This window comes from Sciurus vulgaris (assembly GCF_902686455.1).
Source record: "Sciurus vulgaris genome assembly, chromosome: 6".
In the NCBI taxonomy this organism is placed as follows: Eukaryota; Metazoa; Chordata; class Mammalia; order Rodentia; family Sciuridae; genus Sciurus; species Sciurus vulgaris.
The window spans coordinates 106015471-106033872 of record NC_136466.1 but is presented as its reverse complement, the minus strand read 5'-3'; the positions used below and the strand labels follow the sequence as shown (position 1 = coordinate 106033872).

Below are 18402 nucleotides of genomic sequence, written 5' to 3'. Positions count from 1 at the left end.
TTCAAAATAAAAAGTAAAATAAGATAAAATGATAGATCTGGGGATGCAGCTCAGTGATAGAGTGCCACTAGGTTCAGTTCCCAATATTGTAAAACAAAACAAAACAAACATAATACAACATTCAATACATTCATCTTTAAGAAGAATGGTTAGACTGAAAGCAAACTAAGAATACTTTTGAGCTGGGGATGTAGACCAGTGGAAGAGCACTTGTTTAGCCTGTGCAAGGCCTGGGTTCAATCCCAGCACTGCAGGAAAAAAAGTGCTTCTCCAAGAATTTAGTTAAGATTGGTTTTACAGATATTTTACTTGGTATATACTATGTGCCAGACACTTTTCTAGGTTTTAGGGATACAAAGAAATAAAGGGTCAGGGTCACTGCTTTTGAGGGCTTATCATCTTATAGCAATGACACTAATATTAAAAATGCCAAACAATTTTAAACTTAAAAAATATACCTTTGAGGAGCTGGATGTATGCATACCTGTAATCCGAGCTACTTGGGAGTTGGAGGCAGGAGGACAGCAAGTGCAAGGCCAGCCTGACTTAGAGAGACTGTCTCAAAATAAAAATCAGAAAGGGGGCAAGGTATGTAGCTCTGTGATAAAGAGCTTGCCTAGCAAGTGCAGAACCCTGAGTTCAATTCCACTTATCTCGAAAAAAGATATTTATACATATGTATATACCTTTGAGCATAAAATACACGTATTTTCTGTCATCTACAATATCATTCTTTAAAAATAGACATACATTTGTATTTCATAGACAATTCTATTGTAAGTTTTATATACTCAAGACAGATTTTTAAAATTTTTTTTTTTAGTTGTAGGCAGACACAATACCTTTATTTTATTTTTATGTGGTGCTGAAGATTGAACCCAGTGACTCACCCGTGCTAGGTGAGCACTCCACCACTGAGCCACAACTCCAGCCCAAGACAGATTTTAAATTCTGATTTTCTTCATATGTCCTGTTTGCTTTGAAAATTCATTCTGGCTGTCTGTAGTACTCTAATGTTCTAGGTAAAGTTAGTCACAACACATATCCTTAGGTGTGTGATTACAAACACTCCATTTTCTCAGAGACACTATTGGAATTCAGCTTAAGTTTTCAGCAGCCTTCTAACTGGTCTTGCTGCTCTTGCCTCTTTAATCCATGCCCCAGACTGCAGCCAGAATGACCTTAAAAGTAGCAAATAACAATAAGAATTAAGCACTCATTGTGTTAAGTTCTTTATATGCAGGATGCCTTTTAATCCTCACAATCCTGTCACTGTCATTAATTTGAAGGTAATAAAATGGGTTCAGGGAATTATCCGATTTGCCCAAGGCCATGGGGCAGAACTTGGATTGATACTCAGGTCTGTGTGATGCCGGAGCTCATGCTCTTGACTGTGTATTTATATTGCTTGGCTCAGTGCCTTGCTAATGTTAGTGATTCTCAAAATGATCAGTTCGGTCACTATTAAATAATTGTCAGATTCATTTTGATTAAGTAGGATAGCCTTAGAATCTTGGCATTTTTTGCCCTACCAAATTAATTCTTTTTGACTTGTCTGATACTTTTCCATTTATCCTGGGTGATACATTGTTGAAACTTTACCTGTGGAGGGAGTGGGACAATTTCTTTTGTGGAATCTTCGACATTGGATGCATTGGCTCCAGGAAATGTGACTGATACTATGGTGACACTTGGTTTTGTTAACTAACAGTTATTGGACACCATCAACAGGACTAGATTTTTTAGGTATATTTTATTGATCTCTGAGTTTTAGAAACTAAAAAATAATTATCTAAATATTGTCAATTTTTCAAAACTAGGGAGATCTGATGTCTCCTGACTTAAACATATTATAAAGTCATTGATCATGATCTTTCTAAATAGTATGAGAAGGAGAATGTGGCAACCAGTTGATGAAAACCAATTTCATTTAGTCATAAAGGTTAAGAGTTGGTTGGCAACTTTTTAAAAATAAAAATCAATTGAAAAGTTGTAACTCAATAATACCCTAGCATCTTGTGGGTGGCCTTTTATGCCTCTTCAAGGTTTGAGAGCTACTTTGACAGATGGCCCAAGTCTTGCTTCTCCTCCCCAGTTCTTCCTCATCATTGTGGCTTACCTTTTGTCCATCATTCATTTTCTAAAAAAAAAAAAAAAAAAAAAAAAAAATTATTTTGTAGTTGTAGATGGACAGCATGCCTTTATTTACTTGTTCTTTTTTATGTGGTGCTGAGGATTGAACCCAGTGCCTCACACATGCTAGGCAAGCACTCTGCCACTGAGCTACAGCCCCGGCCCTCCATCATTAATTTTCTTCCTTCACTCCTTTCCTTCTTTCTCAGTGTTTATTCACCTCCTGTTCTGTGTCAGGAATGGTGCTAATCATCAAGAGTGAGAATTTTAAAAAAGTGGGGAGGAGCAAAGACTTGTGGATCCCTTATATCAGTATAGGGCCATGGGGACATGATGTGCTGAGAAACTAACTTCCTGGGTGTGAAGCAGTGGGACAGAAGGGGGAGGGCTGGAGATAGTATCTCTAAAAATCTGATGATTGGCTGAGCCTTAAATGAGTTAGACTTCTTCTAGTAGTCAAGGGTAGAGAGCACATTCTAGAGCTAGAGAATACCATAGGCAAAAGGCATACTTGTGAGAAAGAGTTTGAGGAAAAGATGTGGCTTGTTTGACTGTAGCTTACGGGGGCTGGAAGGTTCTGGAGGTAGGGACCACAGAGGAAAGTACAGGCCAGATCCTGAAGAGGCTTCATCAATGTAATATCTTTGTCATTCTGTGGCTAGTGAGTCAGACAGCTGAAGTGGTTATTCTGTTTTGTTGTTAATTAAGTTTAACTGCTAGATTTATAACTATAGCTGAATCAGGTACTATCTTTCCCCATCACTGCATATATTTTCAGTTGGTTGCCCCTTCTTGAGTATTTCAACCCTCCAAAAGTCTAGAAATTTGAGGTCCTTTCAGCACAGTTTGCATTTTTTGGTATGCTAGACTCTGATCACCTTTGCAGGGTCAGGTCTTCTAGGCACCCGAGGCCATTGGTGAAAAATGGGAAAGAAACTACTCAGATATATTGGAGCATTTCAGCAAAAAGGCTGCTGTTTCAGAAAGTATTAAAATTAAGGCTTTAGGAGAAAGCATTAAAATTCAGAGTTCACTAAAACAAACATGCTTTTAAGAAGTCTGCCCCCCCCCTTTTTTTGCATGAGAAGATAAAAAAAATTTTTTTTTTGAGAAGATGAACTTTTGATAAACTATGTACAGTTGCTTTTGGGACTCTCAGTCACAAACCTCTTAATTGTTATCAGACAGGATTATCTTGTCAGTTTAAATAAAGCAGCACAAAGTTTGATTTGTTAGTGATTATGGCATAGGAAATCTCTATCAAATATGTTAAATTTATAAGGAAATTGAATTCTGCTGCTTAGAGTTGTTTTCTGAAATATTGTATATTAAAGATATTTTAATTCCTTTCTTTAGGTTCAATTGGCAGAATTTCTTGAAAATTTACAAGAGAAGTCCTTGAGGATAGAAGCCTTTGTTAGTGAGATAGAATCCTTTTTTAATACCATTGAGGTAAGTTATCATAATGCCTTTTACTCTATCACAAGTAAATGCTTCTGATCTAAAAGGATTTGAATTGGAGTTCATGTGTGTTGTTTTCCATTGTTGGTTTTGTTCCTTTGCAAGTGAGTTTTCCCTCTGTCTGAAGTCAGACTACTTCTTGCCTAAGGATAAGATTAGTCCCTAAAAATGGGTACTCATTTATTGCACATTTATTATAATGAGACAAATGCTTCATATGCTTTACCTATCTCACAATAACCATATGAATATATAATATGAACTATATAATATACATGAAATATGTATTATTATTGTTTCCAAAGTCTCTCCCCCTTCCTGGAGAGAGTGGGAGCTGCCCCTTCCCTGGAGAATATTTGAGAATGAAGGACCCTTTTCAATATCCTAGCAGTTCGCTCCCTCATGTCATCATATTAGCGGAGTGCCAAAAATTGTACTAACCTCTCTCCACCACCTGACAGCCCATGATCCTCACTAACTGCCATGCCATTTTTTTTTTCAAGTTCTATCTGTGGAATGCAGGTAGGTAAGACTTACATACAAATATTTTCTTTCTTCTTCCCTCTCCCTCTTTCCCTTCCTTCCTTACCTTTCCCTCTCTTCCTTCCTTTCTTTGTATTTCAGTGTCTAAAAGTTATTATAAATTATTTGTAAGAATAACATCAAGAACATTTCTATTGCAAAGCTAATTATGGCAAAGGAAGTTGGTAGTTGGAAATTCAGACTGTTCACTTAATGTTTGATTCTCTTATCAGGATGCCAGAGGTCAGTTCTTAAAAAAGAAAAAATATATATACCTCGTGTTTCATTCAAAAGTGTTTTTGATTTTTTTCCCCTAGGAAAACTGTAGTAAGAATGAGAAAAGGTTAGAAGAGCAGAATGAGGAAATGATGAAGAAGGTTTTGGCACAGTATGATGAGAAAGCCCAGAGCTTTGAGGAAGTGAAGAAAAAGAAGATGGAGTTCCTGCATGACCAGATGGTCCACTTTCTGCAAAGCATGGACACTGCCAAGGACACCTTGGAGACCATTGTGAGGGAAGCAGAGGAGCTGGATGAGACTGTTTTCCTGACAGTAAGTGCCCAAGTAAAACAGGTCCCAGCACCTGGTGCCCACTCTGACACAAGTGTTCTTTTGAAAGTTCATCTTTCAATATTCCTTGAGATCATTTATATCTCAGTGTAGGGTTTATATAATTCTGGCACTTAAATTTTTGGGGGGCATGCATGATATCTATAGAAAAGGCCCTGCCAATCTTAGAAGTCCAAATGCTCAGATGGGGCCAAAATACATGGAGTTGGGTCACAGTATCATCATTCCGTGCTATCACACTGCAGGGGTCACCTTCTAAGAGGGAGAGAAAGCAGCCTTACAACCTTAGTCATGCTACACCTTCCTTCTGAGGGCTAAGCAATCTCCTGCTGCCTGACATCCTCATGCTGACCCCCAGGCCTGTCCTCATCACTGTCTAATCTGAGGTAGCCTCACATATGGGCCATTCCCTCTGAGCCTTAGCTAATAGTTGAGAGTAACATTTTGGTACACACTTTTAGATGAAAAAGCATGACTTAAAGTGTGATACCCCTTTCAAATAATATGGTGGTGTTTTTCCAAGGGGCTTCCTGAGGACAGGGTTCCTTAATTCAAGCAAGCAACTTAAGGGACAGGGATATTCCCCTGGATGCTTCTCAATTTTGCACCACAGAGTTAGCTCTTTGCTCTTCATAATTCCTTAGAATATGCAATAAGACACTGGTTCCCCATGGGACCAGGATTAAACAGATGTAATGGAGATATTTTCCCAGGGCACAGACCCAAACTTAATTGTGGAACAGGAAAAAGCATCACCTGATGATTTCAAAGTTCCCTCTTCTCCTAGCCATCTGGAAAAAGTTTGGAGATGAAGTGAGGCAAAATGGAGAAATGTTAAGTGTTTGATTTGCCTACAGGGACATCTCCAGCCAGGGCAAATTTGAGTCTAGTGGACATGGCCATTCTCAAAGGAGAACTAAAATCTTTAGGTTGCTTTATTTTTAATTAAGGCAAGTACCTCTTAAGAAGCATAACATTAATAAAGTGTTTGTGTTCCTTGAGGACTTTATCTTTGTTTGATAAGATTATTTTCTTCTCCTTAGAACAATAAATTGGGAACAAAGCATTTTTCCCTGCTTATAAAAGTGATAAATATTCATTCTAGAAAAATTGGAAAATACACAAAAGCACAGAGAAGGTGTCACTCAGTGATAACTACTGATTACATTTTTGCTATGTATCCTACATTGAGCAAATTTTAGTCATTTTTCTTGCTTCAGTGACTTCTATTCTGGAAACCAAGCCACTTGTTAATAAATAGAAGCAGAGAACAAGCACCCCATTGCCAGCCCTGCTGATCAGAGAGAACAGAGGCAAACTGCTAACTAAAGCCCCTCCATCCTTGTCCATGCCCTGTCCCTGACTGTCCTCCTGAGCACTGATTTCCCTGATGCCCAGGCTTAAAGTCCCAAAGAGAAATAGCTCCGAGAAACTGAAGGGTCATGATATTCTAACAGGTGTGATCTTAATGCTCTTGCTTGGTTGTTCTTTTTGTTATTAATTAGTCTCTCTCTCTCTCTCTCTCTCTCTCTCTTCGCTCTCTCTCTCTCCCTCCCTCCCCCTCCCCCTCCCCCTCTCCCTCTCCCTCTCCCTGTCCCTCTCCCTCTCCGTGTCCCTCTCCCTCTCTCTCTCCCACTCCCCCTCTCTTTCCCTCTCCCCCTCCAAGTCATTTGAGGAAATCAATGAAAGGTATATAAAACATGGTATAATGTAGTGGTGACTGAAAATAGCATGACTGGATGCTTTAGATTTAATATTTTGATGCTTTATAGGAAACAAGCTGACAATTAAAAAAATACATTTAGTGAGCTACTGAATTCTCACTTTTAAGACATGGTGCTTTTAAAAGCTAAATGACAGCTTTGAAAGAAAATTGCATGTGCTTTAGTTAAATAACAATTATCATAATGTAGATTTTTAACTGCCTTCTCAAGATGTATATTTTCATCCCAGTCTACACCATCTTTCCTGTCACTGCATACAAAAAGTTTTGTAGCTACTTAGACTTATTGGTTAAATATGAGAATGTGAAGAAATCATCCATATCTGCCTTGAATAATTTTACGACGTATGTAATCTTAATGGCATGTTCTCTCATTTTCTCTTCAAAAGATAGTCATGCATTTATCTTCTCTTTCTGCTCAGCTAACCTAAATGAATCTTCCTCTTTTGATTTTGTTTGGTTTTGTTGGTGTTCTTAACAATCAGTCTAAGAAATTCTTCATTCTTTTGAAAGGCAAAACACTCAAAAAGAAATTAGAAAATGTCATAAAACAAAACATTGGACTTATATTTATCCTTTTTTTTTTTTTTTTTTTTGGTGCGGGGGATGGAACTCAGCTTCCTGCATGCTAGGCAAGCACTTTATTACTGAGCTGCACCTCAGCCCTTAGGTTTCTCTTTTGCACCAGGCATTGAAATTCTCATACTGATCTCCTTGGTGAGACCTGAAATCTTTTTTACTGGTTGAGCTAGTATTTTATTTTTTAATATAATTTTAAATGTATGGATTTATAGTGCCATTTCATATACACTGAATAGTATGGATGCGTATTTGATTATTTTTATTTTATCCATTCATGGAAGATAATGAATGATAAGACAATTTGGTGAAAGTGTGAAAATGAAAATTTCAAGGTATGAAAATTTGCAAAGGCTTTTACCTTAAAAACTGCAATGAAATTGTTTTTACTTTTCTAAACTTTTGAACATTGCTAATATGAATTGACAACCATTTAATACCAAATACCATTTCTTTGGTTTTGTGCTTAAACTTGTTAATCTATGTGTCATTTTAATTAATTTCTGTTTCATTGTCCAATTGACAATGAATTAATCTTTACTAAAACTGCATGTCACCTAAGGAGAATATACTTGGAATAACCATTATTTTTCTGTAGGAAAAAGACAACAAAATTCTGGGATTTGGTGAAGACGTATCAACAATTAAAGTCTTGTTAACCTGTACACACACATGTGTTCACAAACACACACGTGCACACACACGTACACACACACACACACACACCTTCCATGTCCTCAGGACTTCTCTAAGTTGCAATGTTATTGGAGTTCCTTTCTATAAGAAGTGCTAAGTATCTAGCTTATTTTACCTTGCTGTTTTTCTTTTTTCTTTCATTTTATATCTCTAAAGACAGTGCTTGTACATTAAATGATTTTTCTCAACACTAAAAATGCTTAAATTAAGGAATGCTGTCAAGCATATTTAGACTCAACATTTGCATATCTTGAAAAACACATTTGCTTAGAGGATGCTGTTCTGTTAAGGGGATGCATTTTTGCTCCGCTTTGCTCTTTTGTATTATAATAATGAAAAAGAAAGAGTCACAGCCATTGTAAGGCCTACTTATTAAAAAAGAAAGTCTCCTTGCCCTTTCATATGCTGATGTTAAAATTGAACAGGTTAGTGCATAAAGGAAAACTCAAATGTTTTACTTATGTGTCTACAATCAGAGCTATTGTGCTACAAAAATTCTGCATTTTGAGAGTTTAGTGTACGTATGGGTCACCATTTTTTGTTAATTCCGAGTCTACTGTTTCCACCCTTTGTATTGCCAAAGCTTTGATTTAGGCTTGTTTTATCTTCCCTCACCTGGACCATTGTGGGGTCCTCCCAACCAATCTCACTGCCTCTTTTGTCTACTGGCTCTGGTCCTTCCTCCGTGCCTGCCAGGGTATTCTTCTAAGCTTCCCTTACATAAACAGTTCTGTGGCTCTCCCTGCCTTAAAAAATAAAATTGAAACTCTTGGTGGCTATGAAAGGATCCTTACAGTCAAGCCACAAGCCACCTTCCCATTTCATCTTTGTCTTTGCTTCCCAATTCCCAGGGTTCTTCTAGGTGCCCTCTGGCCCTGGAGTGTGCCCTCCTCTCTCACTGCTCCAAGCCTTTGTTCAAGTTGCTTTTCCATCTGCAATTTGCATACCCCTCCTTTCCTGCCTAGGAAACTCCTGCTCCTTCTTTGATATCTAGCCCAAATGTCAGTGTCCTACTGGAACCATCTCCCCTCCATTAAGTGGTAGTGAATTTTATGGTGTCCAGCAATAGTAAGCATACAATACACTCTTAAAATACTACATAATCTTTTCCCCTTATGCTGACCCCAAATCACCATCCCCGAAATCCTGATATTCTCCCTAAAATGAAACTCTTGGCTTCTTATTTATTCAAAACATATTTATGAAATACCTACTGTATGCTGAGTAATGCATTACCACACAGTGATAAACAAACCCTTTCTTTCCTGCATGTAAATTAAATTCTGGTGAAGTTGACAGGTAAAAAACAAATAGGTTGTGGTAAGTTTGAGGAAACAAAGAGGAGAACTGGAAATGGCAGACCATGCCATATTAGCAGCACTCTCTGAGAGGACATTAGAACAGAGATCTAAATTAAGTGAAGGAAGGAGCTATGCAAGTATCTGGGAGGAGAACATTCCAACAACAAGTGCTATGGTCTTGAGGTAGATTTGTGGCAGGGAAAACTGCAGAGTCCATGGGAATGAAACTGATGCAGTTCCTTGAAATGGACTTAGTTGCTAGAAGAGAGTTCCCAAGCTTGTGTGAGAGAGTACACAGAGGAGCTCTTAATCCATCTGAAGGCCCTCATACTAAAGACAAATTCTTTTGCAAACTCTCTTTTCCCTCTTTCCCCTTCAGAGTTAGACTGTTTTGTTTGTTTTTAAAACCTATATTTTGCTTAGATACAAATGTTGAGTTAGCATCACCTGATTCTCCTCCTAAGAGGGGCTTGAATCCGTAAGAGTCATATATTTCTATAAACTGTGGCTTATTTGGTCTTTAAGGAATGGTAAGGCTTTCCCTCTTTCACGGCTGTATCCCCAGTTCCCAGTACAGTGCCTGGTACATAGTAGGTGAACAACGTTTTTTTAATGACTAAATGACTAGAAGCTTAGTGTAGGGGATGGAGAACAGCAAGGACGTTCTACAGTATGTAAGTTTCTGGACAGGCTCTGAACTTTGATATCCTTTAAGAAATAAGATAATTATTGAAGTGGAGTAATTTTTAGGATAAGCTTTATAGAAAAGAAATTTAAGACTGTGTATTTTGGTAGACTCTTTTCTTTGAGGATATAGGAAGGAAATTTTTAGTACTACCAGTAGCCTAAGAACCCTAAGAGTTAGTAGATATTAGATATGTATTTTCAGATTCCAAAATAGTCTACATCATTTTTGGATACTGGGGGGCCTAGCCTCATAAAAACCACCCCTACCAACACCAGCTTCATTTTGAAAAATCGTTTCGTGCTATCATCCTGTTTGTTGATACTTACATGTCCCCGTGGTAGGTTACTTTCTGCAGTGGAGAGCACAGCTTCATTAGGGAACATGCCTGCTGCATTTTCACGTTTCGAACATTACGATGACAGCTCAGCAAGGAGTGACCAGGTGTTAAAGCAAGTGGCTGGTAAGCATTTTACTATATTGATCACCTTGATGAGATCTGGCAGCTTTTACTTGTTTATTCTCTAAAATTTCTTTAACTGGGAAAAGAAAAGTGTTGATTGTGAAATTTTAAGGCTAGACTCTGAGATAAAGCATGAGACCATCATCCCATTTCAGTGATAAATGCATTTCAATTTGAAGCTTTATGACTGTGTTGGGGTTAGAGGAGGTAAGAGGAAGCAGGCCTGGAACTAGGGTCCCCTCTTTCTCTCTTTTCTCTTTTCTTTTCTCTTTTTTTGAAAATAGGATTTTTTTCCCTCTTTGTAAAAGAATTATTTACTTCATATCAGTAGTCGGATGTAGATGGGAAAAGGAATCAAATATTTTCATAGGCCTTGAACTAATTTTTTCCTTATGGGTAGCTTCCCCTTCTTCAATTCAGTTCTTTTTCCTATTTTTTTTTTTAAACTAAACAGATTAGCTTAGAGAAGTAACAGCTCAGCATCGTCGTCTGTAGCCAGGAGCCTCCTACTCAGCTGTCAGGAGCATCCTGCCGGCTCTTCAAAATATTTTTTAATGTGCTATTTTAACAAACAAGACAATGAAACTTATTTAGGTTTCTCAAAGCTGCCATCTTTCGAGTTACTGAGTTTCCCTTACTCTACAATGTGCTCAGGTGCTTTTCTTAAAACATGCTATATTCTTCCAAAGCTACTTTAAAGATGGCATTCATATTTAAATTGGTAATTCAGTTTCATTCCTGTAGCAAGTTTTAGTTTAGTAACTAGTAAAAGTCTACTGAGTCTTTAAAAAGACAAAATATGAAACAAACGCCACAAAAAAACCTTTAAACCTGAACAACTCTTTATAAAGTGAAAATTTCAGTCATTTATCCCAATGAATTTTCTTTAGAAATGTCTCAAAACAAAAAGTGCGCTTTCTTGTAATAACTTTAGGAGGCAATAAACTGGAGCAATGATTGCAGACTAAGAAATTCAGATGAACGAAAAAGGTAGTTTGTTTAAACAGATCTTTTGCTTTTAAGAGGTTTTAAAAAACGCCGTTGTTCATGTAGAATAAGGATATACTTTTGAATACCTGATGGATAGTTTAGGGCTACATTATCACAAAGGGTTAATGATTAACTCAGTGCACTGTGCAATCCCCAAGGTTTTAAGCCCCCTTGGGAGGAGACTCTTCTGAGTAATCAATGCTGCTTTGTGTGTCTGCTTCACAGAATTGGAGCCCAGAGTGACTTGCTCCTACGTAGTGTTGTTTTGTGACCAATGACAGCTCTCACATTATAAAGTCCTCACATGGTACCCAAACTAAGCAGATAGATTGAGGAAAAACGGGCTTTCCCACGAGAATGAGCAGCGCTGTCAGGTGCTCCCTGCTCACAGGAGGAGTACTATGAAGTCTGTTATGCATAGCCAACCATCTAATCTCACAATAGCCCTAGGGTTTTGTTGATATTCCCACTTGACTGGTGAGAAAGGGAAGAATGGTATTTTTCAAGACTATACAGGAGTTTGGCAGGGTGCAGGGGGAGTTTGGCTTCAGAGTCTTTGCCTAGTGGCCCAGAAGCAGAGTGAATGCACTGCTGTGAGAGGCGAGATAGACATGGATCCAGGGTTCCTTGACTCTAGCCCCTAGGAATTTTTTTAGTCTATGGTTAAATATACATGACATAAAGTTTATCACCTTAGCCATTTTTATTTGTACGGGTCAGTGGCATTAAGTACATTCATATCACTATTACCTCCAGAACTCTTTGTCTTGCAAAACTGAAACTCTATACCTGTTAAGCAATATGTCCTATTCCCCTCATTCTTCTAGCTCCTGGAAATTGCCTTGGTACTTTCTGAGTCTATGAATTTGCTTATTCTAGGTCCCTCATATAAATGAAATCATATACAGTAATCTCTTTGTAATTTGCTTATTTCACTAGGCATATTATCCTGATGTTCATTCATTTTGTAGCATGTGTCAGAACTTTCTTCCTTTATAAGACAGAATAACATTTTTTTGTTTGTATAGACCATACTTTGCTCAGCCATCCATCCATCTGTATATCCATCCATTGATAGACACTTGGGCAGCTTCCACCTCTTGGCTACCATGAATAGTGCTGTTCTCCTGGGGGCTTTTTGGAAGTGAGGTTGAACAGAAATCTGTATTTGGTCACAGGAGCTGAAGTCCAAACTGATTAAGGCTTAGGCTTAGCTCTCTCTGTGTGACAGCTCTTTATGGGCATGTCCATCAGACAGAGGGAATCCATGGGGTGATTCCTCTGCCCTAGTATCATAGCTTCTGGTAAAGAAGCCTAAGCTTCCATTTTGTTCTTATGTTTTTTTGTTTTTGTCATCACACTTACTCAAGTTTATCACTACAAAAGTGTAAAGGGAATTACTAACATATAAAATCTGGGTCTTTGAAGTTCATTTGCCACATGGGAATTTTAAGTCCAGCCTTTATTAAATTATATTTATGAAATATCCATATTTCCCTTTTCATTTTATAATATTTGAAGAGTGAAAGTATTTTTTTTTTAAAAGAAGGTTTTCACTTTAATTATTTGGGGCAAAGGAGAACATTAAGAACAAAATTATTTCTAGTCTATATGCAGGGGGTATTGCAATACCAGATCTTCAACTCTACTACAAAGCAATAGTAACAAAAACGGCATGGTATTGGTACCAAAATAGAAAGGTAGATCAATGGTACAGAATAGAGGACACGGACACAAACCCAAATAAATACAATTTTCTCATACTAGACAAAGGTGCCAAAAATATGCAATGGAGAAAAGATAGCCTCTTCAACAAATGGTGCTGGGAAAACTGGAAAACCATATGCTTTAATTTCCTATATCTTCTACTTTCTCAAAATTAGGTGATTTTCGAGGCACCAATGATCTGTTTTTAAGTTTGTTTAGTTGCCCAAGAGAGAAGTGTAAAAACATATTACCATTTAAAGAAGCAAATATAGACAAATGCACAATTCATAGAAAGAAAAGAGAAGCATTTTCATTGTTCATGCCTGGAGGGTTTCCCTAGCACTGCTTCAAAGACAATTGACAATAGTTGTACATTCTGTTTGGCTCTTTCATAAATCTAGTTAACATGAAAATTTGCTGAACCATGTCCATCTGAATGGACTCCTTTAGCATGTGACATAGATTTTCTGTGGGGAAGATAAAATAATGAAGTCAAAGATAGTGTGTCTCTGAACCACTGTCAGTTCTTAGGGTGGAACTCTCCAGGTGGACCTCAGCAGGTCTTTCCTCTGTGGCTGCTATGATTTACCAGATGCTAGGATCCAGGGTCAACTTCCATCTTTCGGAGGTTCCTGCCTCTTCCCTTCATTTGTTGTGTTTCTGCCAAGGCCATCTTGTCTTCATGAATGTCACTACTGGTTGTATGTCAGGCATATTTGTTAAGCACTTGATATATAATATCTTGCTTCTTACAACAACCTTAGGAGATAATGGTATTATTACTATTTTATCATTTTAAAGATGGGGAAACTGAGGCTAAGATAATGCAGTTAATAAGTGGGGATCTGGCATTCAACCCTGGGTCAGCCTGTCTGCTCTGAAGTCCATGAACTTCAACATTTTTCTATCCTGCTTCTCATTTTTTTTTTTTTTTTATTGTAAACAAATGGGATACATGTTGTTTCTCTGATTGTACATGGCGTAAAGGCATACCATTTGTGTAATCATAAATTTACATAGAGCATTGTTGTTTGATTCATTCTGTTGTTTTTTCCCTTCCCCCCACCCCTCCCACCCCTCTTTACCCTCTATACAGTAGTTCCTTCCTCCATACTTGCCCCCCTCCCTAACCCTAACTCTAACCCTTCCCTCCCCCCCATTATGTGTCAACCTCCACTTATTAGCGATATCATTCGTCCTTTGGCTTTTTGAGATTGGCTTATCTCACTTAGCATGATATTCTCCAATTTCATCCATTTGCCTGCAAATGTCATAATTTTATCATTCTTTATGGCTGAGTAATATTCCATAGTATATATATACCACAGTTTCTTTATCCACTCATCAATTGAAGGGCATCTAGGTTGGTTCCACAGTCTGGCTATTGTGAATTGAGCAGCTATGAACATTGATGTGGCTGTATTTCTGTAGTATGCAGATTTTAAGTCCTTTGGGTATAGGCCAAGGAGTGGGATAGCTGGGTCAAATGGTGGTTCCATTCCAAGTTTTCTAAGGAATCTCCACACCGCTTTCCATAGTGGCTGCACTAATTTGCAGCCCCACCAGCAGTGTATGAGTGTACCTTTCTCCCCACATCCTCGCCAACACCTGTTGTTGCTCGTATTCTTGATAATCGCCATTCTAATTGGGGTGAGATGGAACCTTAGGGTGGTTTTGATTTGCATTTCTCTTATTACTAGAGATGTTGAACATTTTTCCATATGTTTGTTGATTGCTTGTAGATCTTCTTCTGTGAAGTGTCTATTCATTTCCTTAGCCCATTTGTTGACTGGACTGTTTGAATTCTTGCTTCTCATTTTTTTAAAAAATATTTTTTTAAATGTTGATAGACTTTTATTTTATTCATTGATTTATATGTGGTGCTGAGAATCAAATCCAGTGCCTCACACATGCTAGGCAAGTGCTCCACCACTGAGCCACAACCCCAGCCCTGCTTCTTGTTTTTCGTTAACTATTTCTTCAGCTCTTTATCTCAATTGAATCTTTTCAATTTGCCTTTTTGTTCCATTCTTTAGATCCATTTATTTATTTTTTCTTATTTTAACCTTCTTATTGAACTAAATTTTGTTTTCCTTTAGTGTCAACTTTCAATAATTGCCTTATTTCAACAATTGTCTTATGAAATTTGATCCATTTTATTTCAGTGAGCTTATCTCTCAGGAAATAGTTGGTTGGGGGAAAAAAAAACCCACACGAAAATTTAAAACGTGATATATTTTCAACTATCGGAATAGCCTTTTCTCCTAACTTATAAAATATGTTCAATGCTTTTGTCATAAATTTTAGAAAAGAATTGTATAGAATTTGGTTTATAGTATTATTTATGTCATTAATGTAATATACATAATTATAAACTTAAAAATATCTCTAGTAAAACACTTGAGGATATTATTGTCTTTAAATTTAGAACAATAGAACTATACTATGTCTAAAATTATATCTGATTCAATTAATAGAGGACTTTTTTCCCTACGTAGTTTTTATATATAAATTTTTAAAAAATCTGCTGTCATAGCTAAATTGGAAAGAAAAAGTGGGATAGTAGTTTCAGAAAGTATATTTTGATGCTTTTTCATGCAAGTCTTTTTCAGCATTGAATTATTTCAACTCCATCTTAAAAGGTTTTCAGTGGTCTCTATTGTGAATGTAGACGCTATATTGACATAGACCAATACAGCATTGTTTATATAGCAAGGGAATGCTTTTTATTTTAAAAGAAAACTATGTCATTTGATATATCCTCTAACTTGTATTTTTATTACTTAAAATATAAGACTACAGAAGAATATTATCCAGTGATTCCACTTTGGGACTCATTTTGTGTATTATATGTGCACATGTAAACTGCATAGAAAACATTCTGGAGGAGTACACACTCAACTATAACAGTGATTGTTGTACAACAGTGATTATAACCTAGGAATGTAATTGAGGGTGGGTATTGGAAACAGGGGCTCCTCTTTTACTCCGTGTATTTCTGTATTGTTTGATTTTTTTTTCAACAAATGTAAATTTTGCTGAACAACCAATCAATAAAAACAACATTAGTTACAGTAGGTTGTACCTATATTCCAGTTCCACAGCCTCCTAGACTAGAACCTCAGGAACCAAATTCTGCCACCAGCACCACGATTGCAGTTTATTGGAGCATGAACAAGGAAGATGTCATCGATTCATTCCAGGTGTACTGCATGGAGGAGCCTCAAGATGACCAAGAAATAAATGGTAGGATTATAAACACAAATACAGATGCAGGTGCTGTTTCTGCATCTTAAGATGAAGTACTTAAACATATATGTATTATGTTGACTCTTTACACAAAGCATCTATAGCTGCTTACAAAACAATAACAACAAAAACTCGATGATTATATAATGAAATGATAACAGAAAGGCAAAATTTGAAAATCAAGATCAAGGAAAACAACACATAAATATCACCATAATGGTCAACATGAATTTTGTAATTGAGATTAAAATTTGACTTCAGACTCTTAAAATAACAGGAACAAATTAAGCAATTCTCATTTTCAGAAAAGTGGTAACATACCAGAGTTTCAGGGAGAACAAACTTTAATCAGTACCAAAGTCTCAAAGATGGGTGCAAGGTGTCCCATTTTGTAGAGGAGAATGGACTATGCACAGGACACCGTCCTCCACAGCAACTGTAATGCAAATGCAGTGTTGCATATCATGGTTGGCAGATTCTCAGATCTATTTGACAAAAGACACAAACAAACCTTAGTTTGGTTCAGGCTTCGAGGCATGGGGTAGTCTTCCAGTGTCCCAAGTTAATATGTGCAACGAAGTGAAAGTGCTTAATGGGGTGTGTGGATGGCATGCCTTACAAGTTGAACCTTAGGAAAGATCTCTCTGCTCTGTAGGACTTCTAGTAAGACCTGGATGACAGGCAGTTTGGGGTTGTACTTCCTGACGAATCAGAACTGGGTATGCTGGTGTTCTGTGTAGCTTATTGAAGATAGACTCACATGCCTTGGAAACCAGATAAGCATGTGGCAGGACTGACATCCTATTACAAAACTTAGGAGCCCAATTTATAATAAGGAATGAATTGTAACATATCTCCCTATTACTAATTTTAAGTCTTTTAAAATGTCATGTGATAATATATTTAGAAAAATTTACACAAAAAAAGAAAAAGCAACTGTATGCATTGTGTAAAGTTGGCTAAGTCTGTCTATATGGACTCCTATTTAATTGAAAACCTGTTACTATATCCCTGTCACAACACAAGGAAGTAAGTGTTACCTCTACTTTAGCAAATTAGAAAACTGATCTGAGGTCAGGTAGTTGCCCAAGACTATACAATTTGTAGATGTTAAGGACAAGATACAAATACATTTCATTCAGACTCATAAACAAAAGCTTATATTTATGTTTGTTTGTCTCCATATTTATTTTTTTACTCTATGCTTCATTTCTTTCTCTGTCTCGCTCTATCATGAGACTCCCTGGCACTCCAAAACACCTCTTAATAAGTAATTATTGCTGAGAGTATTTTTTTTTTTTTTCATCTTCACCCCACCCTATCCCCCAAACTTCCCTGTTCACTGTTCAGTGCCCTGAACTGTGCTGGTGACAGTTATCTGATGATGAATGTATGCTCTGAAACCATGGTATGTGTGATAAGGTCTCCAGGAACGTATGTTATGTGCATAGTCAAAAGAAAGGCCTAAGGAGCGATTGCAGTGAAAACTACAGTCACAATTTCTGGGTTGGGGAAAGTGTTTTTTAGTGTATTAGTCCTTAGGACATTATTTTTTTTTTAACTGAACTATCTGTCCTGAACTACATCACACTGGAAAAGAGGCAATTGAAGAGACCTGCTAACTTGACAAGCTCCTAAATTTTTTTTAAAGAAACAATATGGATTCTTAACTGGAGGGTTTTATTTTTTATCTATCTATCTATCTATCTATCTATCTATCTATCTATCTATCTATCTATCAATTTTTTGTGGTGCTGAGTATAGAGGCCTTCATACATGCTAGGCAAGTGCTGTACCATTTCTACCCAAGACCCTTTAACTGAAGGAATTTTAAAGATGGGACATTCAGTAAGGGAGGATAACTGAAATGACCATAGGATAATTTTAAAAAGAAAATAATTCTTTTTAAAGGAGAGAAAATTTCAGTAAAAATAATCAGTTTGAATCAATAGGGCAGGTGTTCAGAATAGTATTGAGTAACATTTACTGAAATAACTGAAATTTAAAAAGGAAATGTCTTGATATAACAAAGTACTTCTTAGAAGAATGAAGACCCATCAGTTATTTACATATTTCTGTAAATCATGGAAAGATCTAGTTTAGAGAATTCTGAAATTCTAAGAAGAAACCAGGGTTTGAAAGTTGGAAAGTCATGAATATGAACATACTTTACTAATTCATAGAAATGTTTTGTAACATCTTATGTTTAGAAAACACAGGCCTGTCCTTTTTTATTATATGCTCCTATGAAATGCTGGTATTGGTTCTTAGGAATTTTCTTGAGAATGTGTTACTGAGATTTAAGCTAACATAAGCTTTATGCA

The 18402-nt window shown here is 36.9% G+C and overlaps 1 protein-coding gene across 2 annotated transcripts in view; it reads left to right on the top strand.

Moving 5' to 3' along the window:
* CMYA5 (cardiomyopathy associated 5) overlaps nt 1-18402 on the top strand; it is a 92919-nt gene that overhangs the window by 50358 nt on the left and 24159 nt on the right. The window contains exons 3-7 of one of the 2 annotated variants that reach the window (XM_079145038.1): nt 3490-3585; nt 4434-4667; nt 6352-6374; nt 10014-10132; nt 15926-16075. In XM_079145038.1, coding sequence (XP_079001164.1) covers nt 3490-3585; nt 4434-4667; nt 6352-6374; nt 10014-10132; nt 15926-16075 — 622 coding nt within the window. Of the gene's footprint in view, nt 1-3489; nt 3586-4433; nt 4668-6351; nt 6375-10013; nt 10133-15925; nt 16076-18402 lie in introns of those variants that run through there. The other variant, XM_079145039.1, reaches the window with a different exon arrangement.